At 40.4% G+C, this 15434-nt stretch overlaps 1 protein-coding gene across 1 annotated transcript in view; it reads right to left on the bottom strand.

Annotated features, from left to right (window-relative positions):
• CORIN (corin, serine peptidase) overlaps positions 1–15434 on the bottom strand; it is a 256736-nt gene that overhangs the window by 76776 nt on the left and 164526 nt on the right. Inside the window, 4 exon segments of the mRNA XM_045984999.1 lie at positions 776–871; positions 4537–4653; positions 6352–6462; positions 9805–9912. Coding sequence (XP_045840955.1) covers positions 776–871; positions 4537–4653; positions 6352–6462; positions 9805–9912 — 432 coding nt within the window.

Here is a 15434-nt window from a genome sequence, read left to right as displayed (position 1 = left end):
GAGTCGAATATGAAAGTGGAGCCTACAAATACGAACTCATTACTAGAAATCAGAGTTTTTCCTGTCTGTCTGATTCATTTTCAACTTCCCACAAGGGCCTACTGAGCCCTCTACTTTTCCTGCCCATTCTCTCCCCCTCAGGAATTCCCCTCCCCTCTCCAAAGCTAATTTAGAGTGAGCCAACAGTCTACACCAAACAAATTCACATAACAGCTACTAGATCTTTCTAGGTCAGCAAAGCTCCTGCAAAGGCGAGAAGAAGTGTTATGAGAACAGACCACCACAGCTCTATGCGCTGTTTAGACGAACCTCGTATTTGCTTCTTGGATGAAGTTTCCATTTTTGAAGCTCTGCTCTAAGAGGGAAGGAAGATAGCATCTGCCTGCAGACGGAGCCAAGAAAGTAACACATAGGAGCTGATGTTGAAGGGAAAGTAATGGTAATGCTATCAGGCAATTTGGGATTTATAGGCCATTCACAGTGACACATTTGTTTCTGATTTAAGTCAACTAAGACCATTTTGTTTCTCTTCTGCTACCACATGCAACCTTTAAAAAAGAAAACAGAATATATATACATATATGTATATATATTCTTTTTATATATATATACATATATATATGTATATATATTCTGTTTTCTTTTTTAAATACACACACACACGCACACGCATTTGGAAGGATTCCAGACTTCAGCATTTTCATGTCAATTCAAAAGAAAAAAGCAAAATGCATATCCTGACACGGTGATGGCCCTTGTCAGCTGCTGTACTTACTACAGTTGTTCGGGTCACAGAGGGAGCTGCCAGCACATGAATCAAGGCAGGAAGTGTAGAGGCATCTTTGGTCGCCTTCTTGACATGGAGTCTGACCTACAGAGGGGGGAAAGGCACACTTATTTGGTCTGTAAATTCCTCACACTAGGATTGAAAGCATCAAGGACCTCTTGAGGAGCTGAGGGATGACATAACTTTAATTCCCTTCCAATTTTTCCAAAAATAGTGAACACATGTTAAATATGTAACTTTCTGGATTAATTTTCCTGGCAACTAAATACAGTTATTCCAAAAGGATTCTGTAGGAACAAAGAAATAAGAGGCAAGCTATCCTACAAAAAGGGGCTCTTGTTGCTTTTCATGGGGGGCTGAGGGCAGTGTTTTATGTTTACTTGGATGAATAAACTGGATTACAAAATAAAATGTAAGTGATTGGAGAGAAAGGCCAACATAATGATCTTGGAATCTTGAACATCAAACCATATTATTTTAAGGACTCATTTGCACCCAACTCTAGTCTTCCCCATAAGGAAAACGCTTTCCCTAAAAATAAATAGGGCATTGACACCAGTACAGTGAGGATACTTTGTCATGGTGCAAGTCTTGGGCAGCTGCGATCTGTATTTTCTATATGTGCTTGGAAAGTATCACTGGCCTAGCTGTGATGACCTGAGAATTGGGTTTCTCGTTTCCAAATGAATAAGAGCAGTAGCGTCAGCCTAATGGCTTTTCCTTAAGGGATGTAGAGAGGAAACTGCTTTTCCCATTGATTTCCTGGTCATTTGTAGGTTAAATGGAAAAGGTAATAAATTACTGCCCATTCTCTTTTTAGCTCTTGCCCATTATAGTCAATTACTTTCAGATATGTCATCGGGAATCTAAATAAGCTTGCAAGACATTTTTAAGAATAAATAATAGTATGTGTATACATATAATCATTCTCATCTATAATTCTAAGACAGTGTTTATTATACTGGACTCTTCCCATTAATGTGCAACAGTATATATTACAGCCTTAAAGAAAAGAGATGCCACTCATTTTGTTTTGTTTTGTTTTGTTTTTAAAATATCATCAGAGTCAAACCATCATTCCAAAGTAAGCCAGGGTCATTTCCATGAGTTTCATCTCTTAAATAATTTTAATAATTAATGTAATAATTTTAATAAGCCACGCATTCATTTTTTCAGCAGATATTGAGTGTCTGCTGTGTGACAAGCTTCTGTGACCAGCTGCACAATGAAGCATTAAAAGATGAAAGAAGTGAAATGGCTTATATTCTAACTCAGGGGATGGCCATGGCCAGAGAACCTTACCATGCTGTGTGATCACTGTGCCGCTGAAGGCATTGTAAGGCAACAGAAGCAGACTAGGACAGTATGGGGAAAGCTTCTTGAAGAAGTTCTTAAGGCAGCTGGGTTAAGTTGGCAGAAGAAGGTAGAATGGGTTTCCCAAGCAGACAGTAGAATAGGCAAAGGCTGGAGTGGAGAGCACAGGCTGGCCTCACTGTAGCCTCAGGGAGGCTAGAAGGGAAGGCTGAGAGCAGAGCCTGAGGGCTGTAATGGCCTGAATCTTGGACTTGGCCCCAAGTCCTGGGTGGCTCTTCTTTCCCTCCCCAACCTCTCCAGCAGAGCCGGCCTGGGCTTACTGGTGGCAATATTCTGAAGTAGTACCCTCTTCCCCTTCACTCCCAAATTTAATCATAGTGGCCTTCTCCGGTACCCTCCGAATGCCTTGCTCCTTTCCTCCCTCAGACTTTTAACCAAGCAGTTCCCTGGGCCTGAAATGCTTTTTTCCAGTCCCAGTTTCCAAGTCAATTCCACTCATTCTTCAGATCTTAGTGCCAACATCTCTTCCTCAGGGAATCTTCCCTGATGCCCTGTGCAAGACCACATATGGCACGGAGCTCCCCGAATCTTCCCTCATGGCCTACGTCACTCCATGGTGAGACACTGACTTGCACAGTAATTTCCATCATACCCGTCTTGCCCAGGAGCCTGCAAGCTCCATGAGGAGCTTCACTTGCCACTAAAGCCCCAGTGGTCAACCACCTATGAGCGCCACGAATACACTTATTAAGTTAAATGCATTAGATTAAGTAATATTAAGATGATAAAATTGGACTTTTGATCCATTTCATCACATGACCTTCTTGTATCTCACATCTGTAAGGAAATACTTCATAAATCTCACCATTGCATAGGGAAGAATCCAAGATTATTTCAAACAGAGATGAATTATGTAGAAAGAAAGAACAATTTGATCCAAAGGGAGGTGCTTGGCTGATAGGCACATAATAACTCATGGCTAGAAAAGAATCTACTTCTGAATTTTAAAATTGGTAAAACAAAGCACTCTTTATCGGATGCTTTAGGTATTAAATCTGTGATTAAAAGTGTCTCCCTTTAGGACTGCAATGCTTTTTCCCTAAAGCAATTCTAATGATTAGTGTTTATTAAGACAAAACTACTTTAGCCACAGGTGACCAATCTCATTAGCCGATTTGTTATATGCTCAGCCCAAGACATGTTTGAACACAACAGCCATGTAATAAGAGCTCCCATTTCTAGAGTGCTCACCACGAGCCAGCTCTGTGACTCTGAGTTTGCAGGCACAGAACCCGAGACCCAATAGAGCTCAGGTACCAACCTAAAGTGAATCAGGGAGCAGAGCTGGTGCCTGAACCCAGGGAGCTGGGCTCCAACGGCCACCTTCTTAATGACTAGGCTACACTGGTGAGGGGCAAGGTCACGTATAAACAAACATAGTGATTTGCCAGTCAAGGGGTATTCCTACCAGCCTGGTGCTGAGAAATGCTTTGACACAAAGTGAAGCTTCAATCAGTGTGGATCTTTCTTGTCTGAGAGACATAGACATTTTAAAAAACAACTTATTTGATTTACTTTTTCTTTTTAATTTTCAGTGACCCTTTCCAGGTGTAGCGAAGTACATGGTTCTGTCATGTGAGACATGAAACTGCTTCTGTGTGATGAATCACTAAACTCTACTCCTGAAACCAATACTACACTATATGTTAACTAACTGGAATTTAAGTAAAAACTTGAAATAAAAAATAAAACGCCACTGCGGCATCTGGGTGGCTCAGTCAGTTAAGCCTCTACCTCCGGCTCAGGTCACGATCTCAGGGTCCTGGGATGGAGCCTCACATCGGGTTCCTTGCTCAGTGGGGAGTCTGCTTCTCCCTCTGACCCTCACCCCTCTCATGCTCTTTCTCTCTCTCTCTCTCTCAAATAAATAAATAAAATCTTAAAAAAATACATAAAAATTACACTTCCAGGCAAAAGAAAAAGAAGAAGAAGAAGAAAAAAAAGAAAAAGAAAAAGAAAAAGGAAGTGCTTCTCTGAACATGGTTACTTTAAAAGGCTTTCACATTTAATTTCCAGAAGCCAATTCCTCCTAATTGGAACCTAATCTAACTTAATGGAATACTGTGTACTCAGCTTTTCCTTTATCATCGTGTTGACCTTCCCCATAACCATGAACCAAATCTCCCACTCTGGGTAAGTGTTCAGCCTCCATCGTCTACCCTGAGGAATGACTGTTCGTGTATGATGCTCCAGCATTCTATTCACCACAAGAAAGCCTTTTTGGGTGGGCCAGCGCTGTGAGGAGCGCTGCACCAGGCAATCTGGAAGGATGTATGGGGGAACCCCATGTGAGCATGAGGTCACCGCCAAGGCTTTGCTTGGTTCCGCAGGAAGGCGGCAGGAAGGAACGCACGGGGTAGGGGATACACACTTACTCTGGCTGCAATTCTCCTCGTCCGTGCCATCTCTGCAGTCCTCATCCCCGTCGCACTGGAAGGTGCTGGGGAAACACTGTCCGCTCCGGCACTCGGCCAGACCCTGACTGTGACAGGCTGTGGAAAGCCAGAACAGTGGTCAGTCCTTCTTGCCCTCTGGGTATATATGGTGCCTGCTTGTGTGGCATCACCAAGAAAGGAAGTGTTCTGAGTATCTGTGTGGTCTGCATAAGTGAAGGACTGTGCCATCAATGTGTTTCAGTCCAAGTGTTTTTGGAATGGCAAGTTTTCTTTCTGGGCTCCCCCTTGCCTTATTAAATGACACTTACTAAAAATTAATTTTTTCTTGATAAGGGCACAATAAGAAATTATGTTGATGATGTTGATGATCTGTAGGTTTACTGTGCATAGAAAAGCTGTAATTTTATTAAAGGCTTATTATACAGTAATAACCATGCTGGGAGTGGTACAGATCTAATCTCAAATCCTCATAACAGACTTGCAAAATTGATACTATCAACCTGGTTTAGAATAAGGAAATTAAAGTCTAGAGAGTTTAGCATCTGTCTCAAAGTCACAAGACTGTGAAAAGCTGGTGCCAGAATGTGAAGGCAAGCTTGTCTGACTCTAAGCCCAAACATTTCATTTTATTCCAACCCAATCTAAGGGGCCAATAAAGTGACATGTGCGAAAGCACTTGCATAGTACCCTGCACACAATAAACACCTGATTTCAAAACTTGCTTATGGGAGCTGACATTTGAAAATGATGGTCTAGTGGCCACTCACCTTCCATTCCTGAAGGCTGACTCAGTTTTATCCCTATTGTCCTTTGGAGCATCAGAAACCCATGCATCTTGTGGCCACAGCCTTCCCTGTTGCTGTCTAATATTAAAGCTCCTTATGCTCGCACCAAGGCTCAACACCAGAATCGTCATACTCGAGCACCATGCCCTTGCTTTCCCACGATCCCCCGAGATACAGCCCACTCTGTCCCATCATGTCCACCAAAAAGGACTCAAGTGATATTTCCAGTTCCAACTCAATTCAGGAAGGGGAGAGTTGGGCATTGCATTTGCTAATGAATTTACATGACTTTTCCTATGTCAAAATAAAAACCATGCAACCCACATTTCAATTTTTGCCTCAAATTATAGGCAAGTCACATATTCAGTCTTGTATGTATCAACTTTGGTGACTCTTATTAGACAGCAAAAGATGGGATAAAAACTTAAATTAGTGTGAACATGCATAAAATACATCATATTAACTCCTTCAGGTCAACATTGCTTTCTTTAACATCTAACTTCAAGATTCAGGGCTGTTTACTCACCCAGAAACACGACAGCCCGTAAAGTTATTATTGTTGTGCGCTCTGAGTAACTCCATGAGCCATGAAGACTTTCTTCTCTCTGGCAATTCTCTCCATGCTCTCCCACAAATGGGGCCTGAGAACATGTTTCGGGGCTCTTGCAAGGAAACCTAACTGCTCATATAGACTTTGCAGGAAAAAAGTCTCCCAATCTTTGGGAGGAACACCGCATTGGACAAAGTCACGGATCCAGAAAGGAGGTGTGTGGCCAGTGATGGGGAAAAACAGACACCTGCTTGGCCAGAGCAGCCAAAATAAGCTTGGAGTCCTGGGGAGAGACATGTGGAAGCCAGATACATGGCATTTGTCATCACACCACTTAATTATTATCTTTATAGACTAGAGCCAAAGTATGACGATCTTCTGTTTGAATGCCAGATATTGTATTTGTCTAACGAGGCAGCAAAGAAAAGATAAGCAAATGGAAATCATCAGGGCACTCACAGCAGTTGACCTCGTCAGACTTATCCACACAGTCATGGTCACCGTCACACACCCACTCTATGGCGATGCAGCGCCCATCCCCACAGCGGTGCTCCCTTGTGGGATTGCAATCTGGAGAAAACAGAAACTCGTGGGGATGTGGAGAACCAGCATGACAAACCGGCATGACTCATAGCTCCAGCTGAAGATCCGATACCCTCAACCCTTTTTCCATGATGGATCTGAAACAGCCATGCCACTTCTACACAGGCATGTGACCCACTGGCCACCATCTCTATGGGGTAAGACCAGCTTTCTCAGGACCCACAGTTTGTTCCTGTCTTGTTTTGTTTTGTTTAGTTGTTGTTTTCTTTCCCTATGAAAAACGTTTGATTTTTACGTTGGTTAAAATAAACAGAACTGTGATGTAAGCTTTACAATGTAGATAGCTGATTTGATGAATTTGTGACAACCCTACCACATTTCTAAGAATTGTAACCTATCTCTTTATGGTAAACTGGGAAGGCAGGTATCTCCAGTCACCTTTCCTGACCCTGAGCTTGGGCTTTCTGTCAAACTATCTTAAGATACATTCATATTGGGAAAAACTGCTGGGTAAGAAATGCTTAATTTTTTTTCATGATTCTCTTCATCCTGGACTTAACCTCCTCCCCAAACTATACATTCCTGGAGAAAAAAGGGAATTAAGTGATGTTTCTCCTCACAGAGAGCAGGATCTATAGGATTCTTTACCATGAGACATGGAATAACCTTGATATGAATAACCTTGATATAAATAACCCTTCAAAAGATATGTGTCAATAGCCAAACTGTGGAAAGAGCTGAGGTGTCCATCGACAGATGAATGGATAAAGAAGATGTGGTGCAATCAGAAAGGATGAATACCCAACTTTGTATCAACATGGACGGGACTGGAGCAGATCATGCTGAGTGAAATAAGTCAAGCAGAGAGAGTCAAGTATCATATGACTTCACTTATTTGTGGAGCATAAGGAATAACACAGAGGACATGGGGAGATGGAGAGGAGAAGGGAGTTGGGGGAAACTGGAGGTGGAGATGAACCATGAAAGACTATGGACTCTGAAAAACAGCCTGAAGGTTTTGAAGGGGCAGGGGGTGGGGTTGGGTGAGCCTGGTGGTGGGTATTAAGGAGGGCACGTATTGCATGGAGCACTGGGTGTGGTGCATGAACAATGAATTCTGTTACACTGAAAAGAAATTAAATTTAAAAAAAAAAAAGATGTGGAGTATATACACAGTGAGACATTACTCAGCCATCAGAAAGGATGAATACTTACCATTTACATCAATGTGAATGGAACAGAGCGAAATAGGTCAATCAGAGAAAGACAAATTATATGATTTCACTCATATGTAGAATATAAGAAATAGTGCAGAGGATCACGGGGGGGGGGGGATGAAAGGGAAGTCATCTGAGAGGGAGAAAAAACATGAGAAACTCTTAGCTATAGGAAACAAACTGAGAGCTGCTAGAGGTGGGGTGAGTGAGAGGATGGGGTAACTGGGTGGTGGGCATCAAGGAGGGCATGTGATGTAATGAGCACTGGGTGTTATATGCAATTGATGAATCACTAAATTATACCTCTGAAACTAATGATGTACTATGATGTACTATATGTTGGCTAATGGAATCTAAATTTAAAAATTAAAAATAAATAAAAGCTATGTGTGGATTCATGGATGACAGATTCAATACTGGAGAACTATCATGAGTATCTGTGAACAGTGCCACTGTCCCTGACAGAGTCACGGAGTGACCATGGATCTGAGAGGGCGTCCAGAACCAATAAAGTAAGGTACATGGAAGACAGACTTCAGAGAAAAGAAGAAAGACCCAATAGATGGGATGCCTGAGCAGAAACCAGAAGAACCAGCACAATGTTCAACCTGCTAACAATGGGTAGCTGAGGCAGAGACTGGTCTAAGGGAAAGCTGTAATCATTACCAGGGCATAGGGTATAGGCACCCTAAGAGCGCACTTCATGATGCCCTACTATCTTCAGAGGAAATATGGTGAGTGGTAAGACCATTCTTTTCACACAGTAACTATACCCTGGCCCTCTCCACTGACCTGTCCAAGTACCAAGCTACACTCGAGCCCTCCAGCCCATGGCCCACATTTTCCCTCTCTTTTCTCCAGTGATCCCACTGGTCAAAGGAGGGTCTGCATTAGATCAATTTACAAGACCTCTTCCAACTATAAATTCTGTGATGTATACAATGAAAATTGCCTCTCACTCTTTGTTCCACCATTATTCAGTCTCAGAAGGCAATCTGTATCTACCTAGTGACTTGTGAGATGATTTGTACATATACAAATTTCCAGTATTTTTACGGATACAGCGAGGAGCAGCCGGACAGCGACTTCTAGAATGACCTAGTTTCCCAGTATGGGGCCATTTCTGACACTTGCCACTCCGAGGCATTCCTCTGACCCTTCCCCAACATCCACTTCAATATTCTCTAATTGCTAAATATTATTTCCCATCATTTTTCCAGGGTACCTCCTCATCTTAGCTTGTCTTTCTGTTCATATCACTAAGTCCTCATGTCACTCAATAATAAAAGACCTAAAAATTCTACAGGTAACCACAAGTCAAAAAGGTAAACACACAAAAGGAATGTTGCTTTTAATGCATGAAATGCCATTTGCTATTGAACACAGCTTTTTAAATAGCAGGCCCATTCATTTATTTATTGAGATATAATGGATATAGAACACTGTGTGTGTTTATGCCAAGTGAGATAAGTCAAAGAGAAAGATAAATACTGTGTGACAGCATTTATACGTGGAATCTTCAAAAGCCGAATTTGTAAAAACAAGGAGTGGAAAGGTAGTTACCAGGGTCTGGGGTGAATTAGGAAGATGTTGCTTATAATACAAATGTGTAACTAGCAGGTAGGTTCATTTTTTAAAAGATCAGATCAGACTGTGTACATAAAATAAATGTACTTGTCCTAACTCTAGGTGTCAGCTCTACAGAAGTCGTCCCTGCCATGCTAGGCTATCAGTTAAAGGAGGGGTCCTTGTTTGCATATAATAAGGGGATCAGCCACACCACAATTTATCTGTCCGCAAAGTTTTGCTCAAGAGCTCAAAATCTAAACGTGGTTAGAGCCAGTGGCTCTAACCAGAGAAGAAACAGAACATTCTCAAGGAGAAAAATTTATGAACGTATTAACAACTCTTACCCATCTTTCCACTCTACTTCTTAAGCACTTCCTTATTACGATTTTATGTAAGGAATATGGCATTGACACATAAGACATGACTGAGATTAGTAACTGAAAAAACCTCCTCTTTCTAAAAATTAAGACACCAACCATTTTGTCATTTACTCTGCTAACCACATTAACAATGAGCTACGGGTTCTGGATTACACATTTTTGTAACTTTCAATGAAAACCTTTAGGGGAACAATGCTACTTACCACAGTTCTGCTCATCACTCAGGTCCCCGCAGTCATCGTATCCATCACACACGAGGCTAGAATTAAGGCACTTGCCCGTGTGACAATGGAACATATTCTCACTGCAATCTGCACAGAAGAGAAGCCACCGATGTGTCATCAGTAGAACAGGGTATTATCATGGTTCTTCACTGAACAAAAGCATATCATGGGAGGCAAATCATAATGGTACCAGGTCCACATCTACTCTTATCAGTGAGGAGACTGTGGTACAAAGAGAGCCAAGGTCTTGCTCAAGGTCACATAATAAGTGACTGCAGTGCCAGGACTAGGATCTTCTGGCTTCCAAGACGATACTTCTATCACTATCTGAAAGTCTGTATCTGAGACCCCCCTATGTTACCCAAAACTCCTTTATAGTCAAATATGAGCACAGACACTCTTGACTCACCATAGTTCCTAATGAATTTCATGTTCATTCAGAATGAATGACTTTTTTTTAAGTCATGTTCGTTTTATTAAGTCAAAACATTGAGCCTTTTTTAAATCTAAAAGACGCTTATTTTTGCTACTATTAAATTCTGTCATATATATTTTTAAATTAACATATAATGTATTATTTGTTTCAGGAGTACAGATCTGTGATTCATCAGTCTTACACAGTTCACAGCACTCACCATAGCACATACCCTCCTCAATGTCCATCACCCAGAATGAATGACTTTTAACAGAAGGTGAGTAGTTATTCCCTTGTAACGTTTCCTTTAAAATTAAAGTCTGAGGGTGCCTGGGTGGCTCAGTGTGTTAAAGCCTCTGCCTTCGGCTCAGGTCATGATCTCAGGGTCCTGGGACTCAGCCCCGCATTGGGCTCTTGGTACAGCAGGGAGCCTGCTTCCCTCTCTCTCTCTCTGCCTGCCTCTCTGCCTACTTGTGATCTCCATCTGTCAAATAAATAAATAAAATCTTTAAAAAAAAATAAAAATAAATAAAATGAAGTGAAAGTCTGGTTTTGTCAATGATAAGCACAAAAATAATTGAGAGAAAACATTATTGAGATGATGAGGTTGCTATTTTCACACAAGTATCACTTAAGTCAATTGAGGGTTTCATAACAGGACCTTCAAATAAGCAATACCGGACTATATACATTACAGTGGCAAGATAAGACAAATTGATATGCAATCTCAAGGAGCTTAAGGTTTAATATGGAAGTAAGCAACATGTGATGGAATTTTAATAAGACAGATCTTGTACTTGGGTATCCTGGTTCTGCCATCTACTAGCTGTGGGAACTTGAGTGTATTAGTTAAAATCTGAGTCTGTGAATTGATTTCTGAAATTAAGATAAGGTCAATTATTTAAAAAGGTTTAGGGGAAGAGATTAATACATGCATGTAATGTAAATTAATATGTGTAAGATGCCAACACAATTCAATGGAAACACGATACTCTTCAACAAATGGTTTTGGGACAATTGCAAAGTCTGACTTTTACCTCAAATTGTACATTAAAATTATCTCAAACTGGATCACAGACTTCAATGTAAGAGTTAAAATAATGAAGCCTCAAGAAAAAAAAAGCAGGAAAAAAAATCTTTTTGACCTTGGGAGAATTCTTGGATGTAACAAATTTTCAAATACAACAAAAAAAGCACAAGCCATTAAAAAAATAATAGTAAGTGGAGTTAATTAAAAAAACACATTTGTATGATGCCTGGGTGGCTCAGTAGGTTGAGCATCTGCCTTTGGCTCAGGCCATGATCCCAGGATCTTGGGATAGAGTCCCTCATGGGGCTCCTTGCTCAGCGGGGAGCCTGCTTCTCTCTCTGCTTGTCCTTCCCCCTGCTTGTGCGGTCTCTCTCTCTGACAAAGAAATAAAACATTAAGAAAAAAAAAAGAAATATATTTGTACCTTAAAAGATACTATTAAGAAAATGAAAAGACAAGCCTCATACTGAAATAAGTATTGCAAGTCACGTATCTGGTAAAGGACTTACATCAAGAACAGATATAGGACTCCCAGACTCTATAATAAGACAACTCAATTACAGACACACAAAAAGAGTTGAATAGAAAATCTTCCCAAAAGACATCAAATAGCTAAAAAGCACATAAAAAGGTGCTCAATATAATTAGTCATTAAGGAAATGCAAATTAAAACCACAACGAGGTACTATTACACATCGCCTAAGATGACTATAATAATAATTTTTGAAAAAAAACACAGAAAATACCAAGTATTGGCAAGGATTTTGAGAAACTGAAGCTGTTATATATAGTTGGTGGAGATGTAAAATAATAAGGCCACATTAGAAAGCAGTACAGCGGCTTTTCATAAAGTTAACTATAACCTTATCATACAATTTATGAATTCCCATCCTTAGATGGGAATCTATACACAAAGACTTGTGTGTAAATGTTCTTAGTAGCATTATTTATGATAGCCGAAGATTAGAAACAATCCAAATGCTCACCAGCTGGTGAATGAATAATCAAGATATAAAATACTAGACATGATCAAATACTATCCACCAATTAAAAACATCACACTAGGGCGCCTGGGTGGCTCAGTGGTTTAAGCCGCTGCCTTCGGCTCAGGTCATGATCTCAGGGTCCTGGGATCGAGTGCCGCATTGGGCTCTCTGCTCGGCAGGGAGCCTGCTTCCCTCTCACTCTCTCTGCCTGCCTCTCTGCCTACTTGTATCTCTCTCTGTCAAATAAATAAATAAAATCTTAAAAAAAAAAAAAACCATCACACTATGGGTGTATGTGACAACGTAGATGAACCCCGAAACCATTATGCCAAATAAAAGAAACCAGATACAAAGACTACATATTGTATGATCCATTTATGAAATTTCTGGAAAAAGAAAACTTACAGAGACAGAAATCAAAGCAGAGGTTAGCTGTGGCTGGAAGGTTGGCAGTGGGGACTGACCACAAATAGGTGGGGGGAAATTTGTGGGGAGATGAAGAAGTTCTAGAAGTAGACTGGGGTAATGGTCATACAACCTTGTAAGTTTACTAAAAATCAATGGGATAACATATGGTATGGAAATTGTACCTCAATAAAACTTTTAAAATGTTTAAACTATATGTGTAAAGAAGCCTGCATTTAATAGAAATAAGATTTCTTGAATGTATTGTTTTCTCTTACTTAAAGTAAATTAAGTTTAATGATCAATAGTCTGGTCTCCTAAATTCTAGCTGATTGTTTTTCCTCAAGCATAAGTCTGCATCTCACATGACTGGTGATCGGTACCTCTTCACTATAAATGTTCCAAACCCTATAGTAATTCCTTATTAAAATTCTTGGGCATTGATCAGTTAAACTGCTAGCCACATGCATCAAAATATTTATTACTCACATGAATCATAAATTTCTATTTCCTCCTTCTAAGAAACTACTTAAGTACTTTTAGAATCACATCATTTTAAAAGTCTAACAAGCCTTAGGGACCATCTGTTTAGTGCCTACATTAAAAGGGTGTGTATGGAACAACACACATGCGTGTGCCTACACATATGCTCACACTCGCACACACGCAAAACTTTGTAAGTACTTATAATTTTTTATTTCCCCCAGGCTGAATCATTTTAATAAGAAGGATGACTATCATAAGGGAAAAAGAACTAAAAAGAGGTCTCACGTTTCACCTGGACAGTTCTATTTCCTCCATCAGCAGAGGGCGCTAACTCTCCACCCTGCACACCACTGCTGTGGGCGCCCCACCACACTTAGGCTCTTGGAGTCAAGAAAGGTTACAACTTTGGTTCTCCTGCCCACCAAGCAGAGTAGAGGGATTTGTGCATTAGAATATACATTTCCTTGGGAAGATTTAACGGTCTTTTTGATTCTTTTGTTTTTTCATCTAAACTACTCTTGTGGGAAATTTTGCTAGAAAATTTTGCTAGAAAATAGACTTCTGTCTATGCAGAAGTATTCCCATTCCCCAGAGGAGGGGGTGAAGTGGAGGAGTGACATATTTTAAACCACATGAGGTTTTGGTTTTTTCTAAGGAAGTGCACTTATATTTTCTTTTTCTTTTCTTTTTCCTTCCTTTCTTTCTTTTTTTAATGGTACAACTGGGGAATCAAATACTCCTTTTAGAATCTGAATAACTGGGGCGCCTGGGTGGCTCAGTGGATTAAGCCGCTGCCTTCGGCTCGGGTCATGATCTCAGGGTCCTGGGATGGAGCCCCACATCAGGCTCTCTGCTCAGCGGGGAGCCTGCTTCCCTCTCTCTCTCTGCCTGTGTCTCTGCCTACTTGTGATCTCTCTCTGTATCAAATAAATAAATAAAATCTTAAAAAAAAAAAAAAAAGAATCTGATTAACCTGGGAACACACCAAAAATTTCCAAAGATTCATGCAACCCCTCTGTGAGGCCCATTCTGAAGACCTTGCTAATTCATATTAAAATACTTTGTTGTAGATATTTTTTAAATGAATACTGTCATTAAATTATTTCATAAAAATAAACATTTAATTAATAAATGGAGATGACTCAAGCTTTTTTAAAAATTCCTTATTATTCACACAAGTGTAGATTCAACTTTCCATTATTATGACTTCCTTGGTTAGAAGCCATTTTCAGAGTTTAGATACAAAACTAGCCGCAATGGGAAAACAACTTGTTACCTTCCTAAGGTCTGTGTGATTAGTAAACACACAAAACTTTAACCAAGGCACTGTGCAGCAGAAATGAACAGCAAATACCCAAGATCACAGTGCCTCCTTTTATTGGAATAAATGTTTATTTGAACAGAAAAGAGATGCTGTCAGCACGATTTAGGGTCAACAAATCAAAATTTTCAAAAGATTTTTGCTATGACTTTCTTGCGCAATACAAGCATAATTTTACATAACCTAAGGTAGATGTTTTTCTAGACACAGATTTTTCTTAACGAGTACCTGATGAAAAATGTTACTTCTGAAGTTCTTGCATGTTGATATTCATTTCAGTTTGGCATCTTACACTACGAACTTTTTTACCCCTCAAGATTATCATTAAATAAGGAGACAGGTAAAGAACAGAAAACCTTTTTATCAAGAGCCTCATTCATGTAGGTCAGTCTCTATCAGTCTATGAACCTGTGTTGCCTCAAGTCAAGATTCAAGAATGGATACTCAATTTCCACCCAGAGGTGCCCCCATTTTGAGATGACCAGAGAGATTACATGGTTTGCCCACAGTTGCCCAGCTCATGACAACTACCCAGGCTTCTGGACTCCCTGGGTGCTTTTGACTATCAACTTCTAGCCCTGAAGGAAGACTTCTCACCAGCAGTACTGGTGACCATTGGCAGTGGGTAATTCTTGGTTGTGAGGACTGTCATGTGCACTGTAGGATGTTGACCAGTCTCTCGCCTCTACCCACTAAATGCCAGTAGCTTCCCCTCTAAATGTCACACTTACGGCAACCAAGTATCTCTCCATACATTGCAAGATGTTCCCTGGGTGGCAAAACTGCCCTCACTTTCGCGTTACTAAATTAGATTTTCTTGGACGTCACTGGTGTCCAAGGCCTAGTTTCAATCACAACTTTCTATTAGCTTTCTCCACACCAATATAACTCCTCATAATCCTGCCCTCATCTATACTCAAAGGAGCTACCACCCCTCTCTTTTTGTTAACACCATTTTGCTTTTTT

This window comes from Meles meles, chromosome 2, assembly GCF_922984935.1.
Source record: "Meles meles chromosome 2, mMelMel3.1 paternal haplotype, whole genome shotgun sequence".
NCBI lineage: Eukaryota > Metazoa > Chordata > Mammalia > Carnivora > Mustelidae > Meles > Meles meles.
Note: the sequence above shows the minus strand (reverse complement) of the source record. Positions and strands in the feature narration are given on the sequence as shown.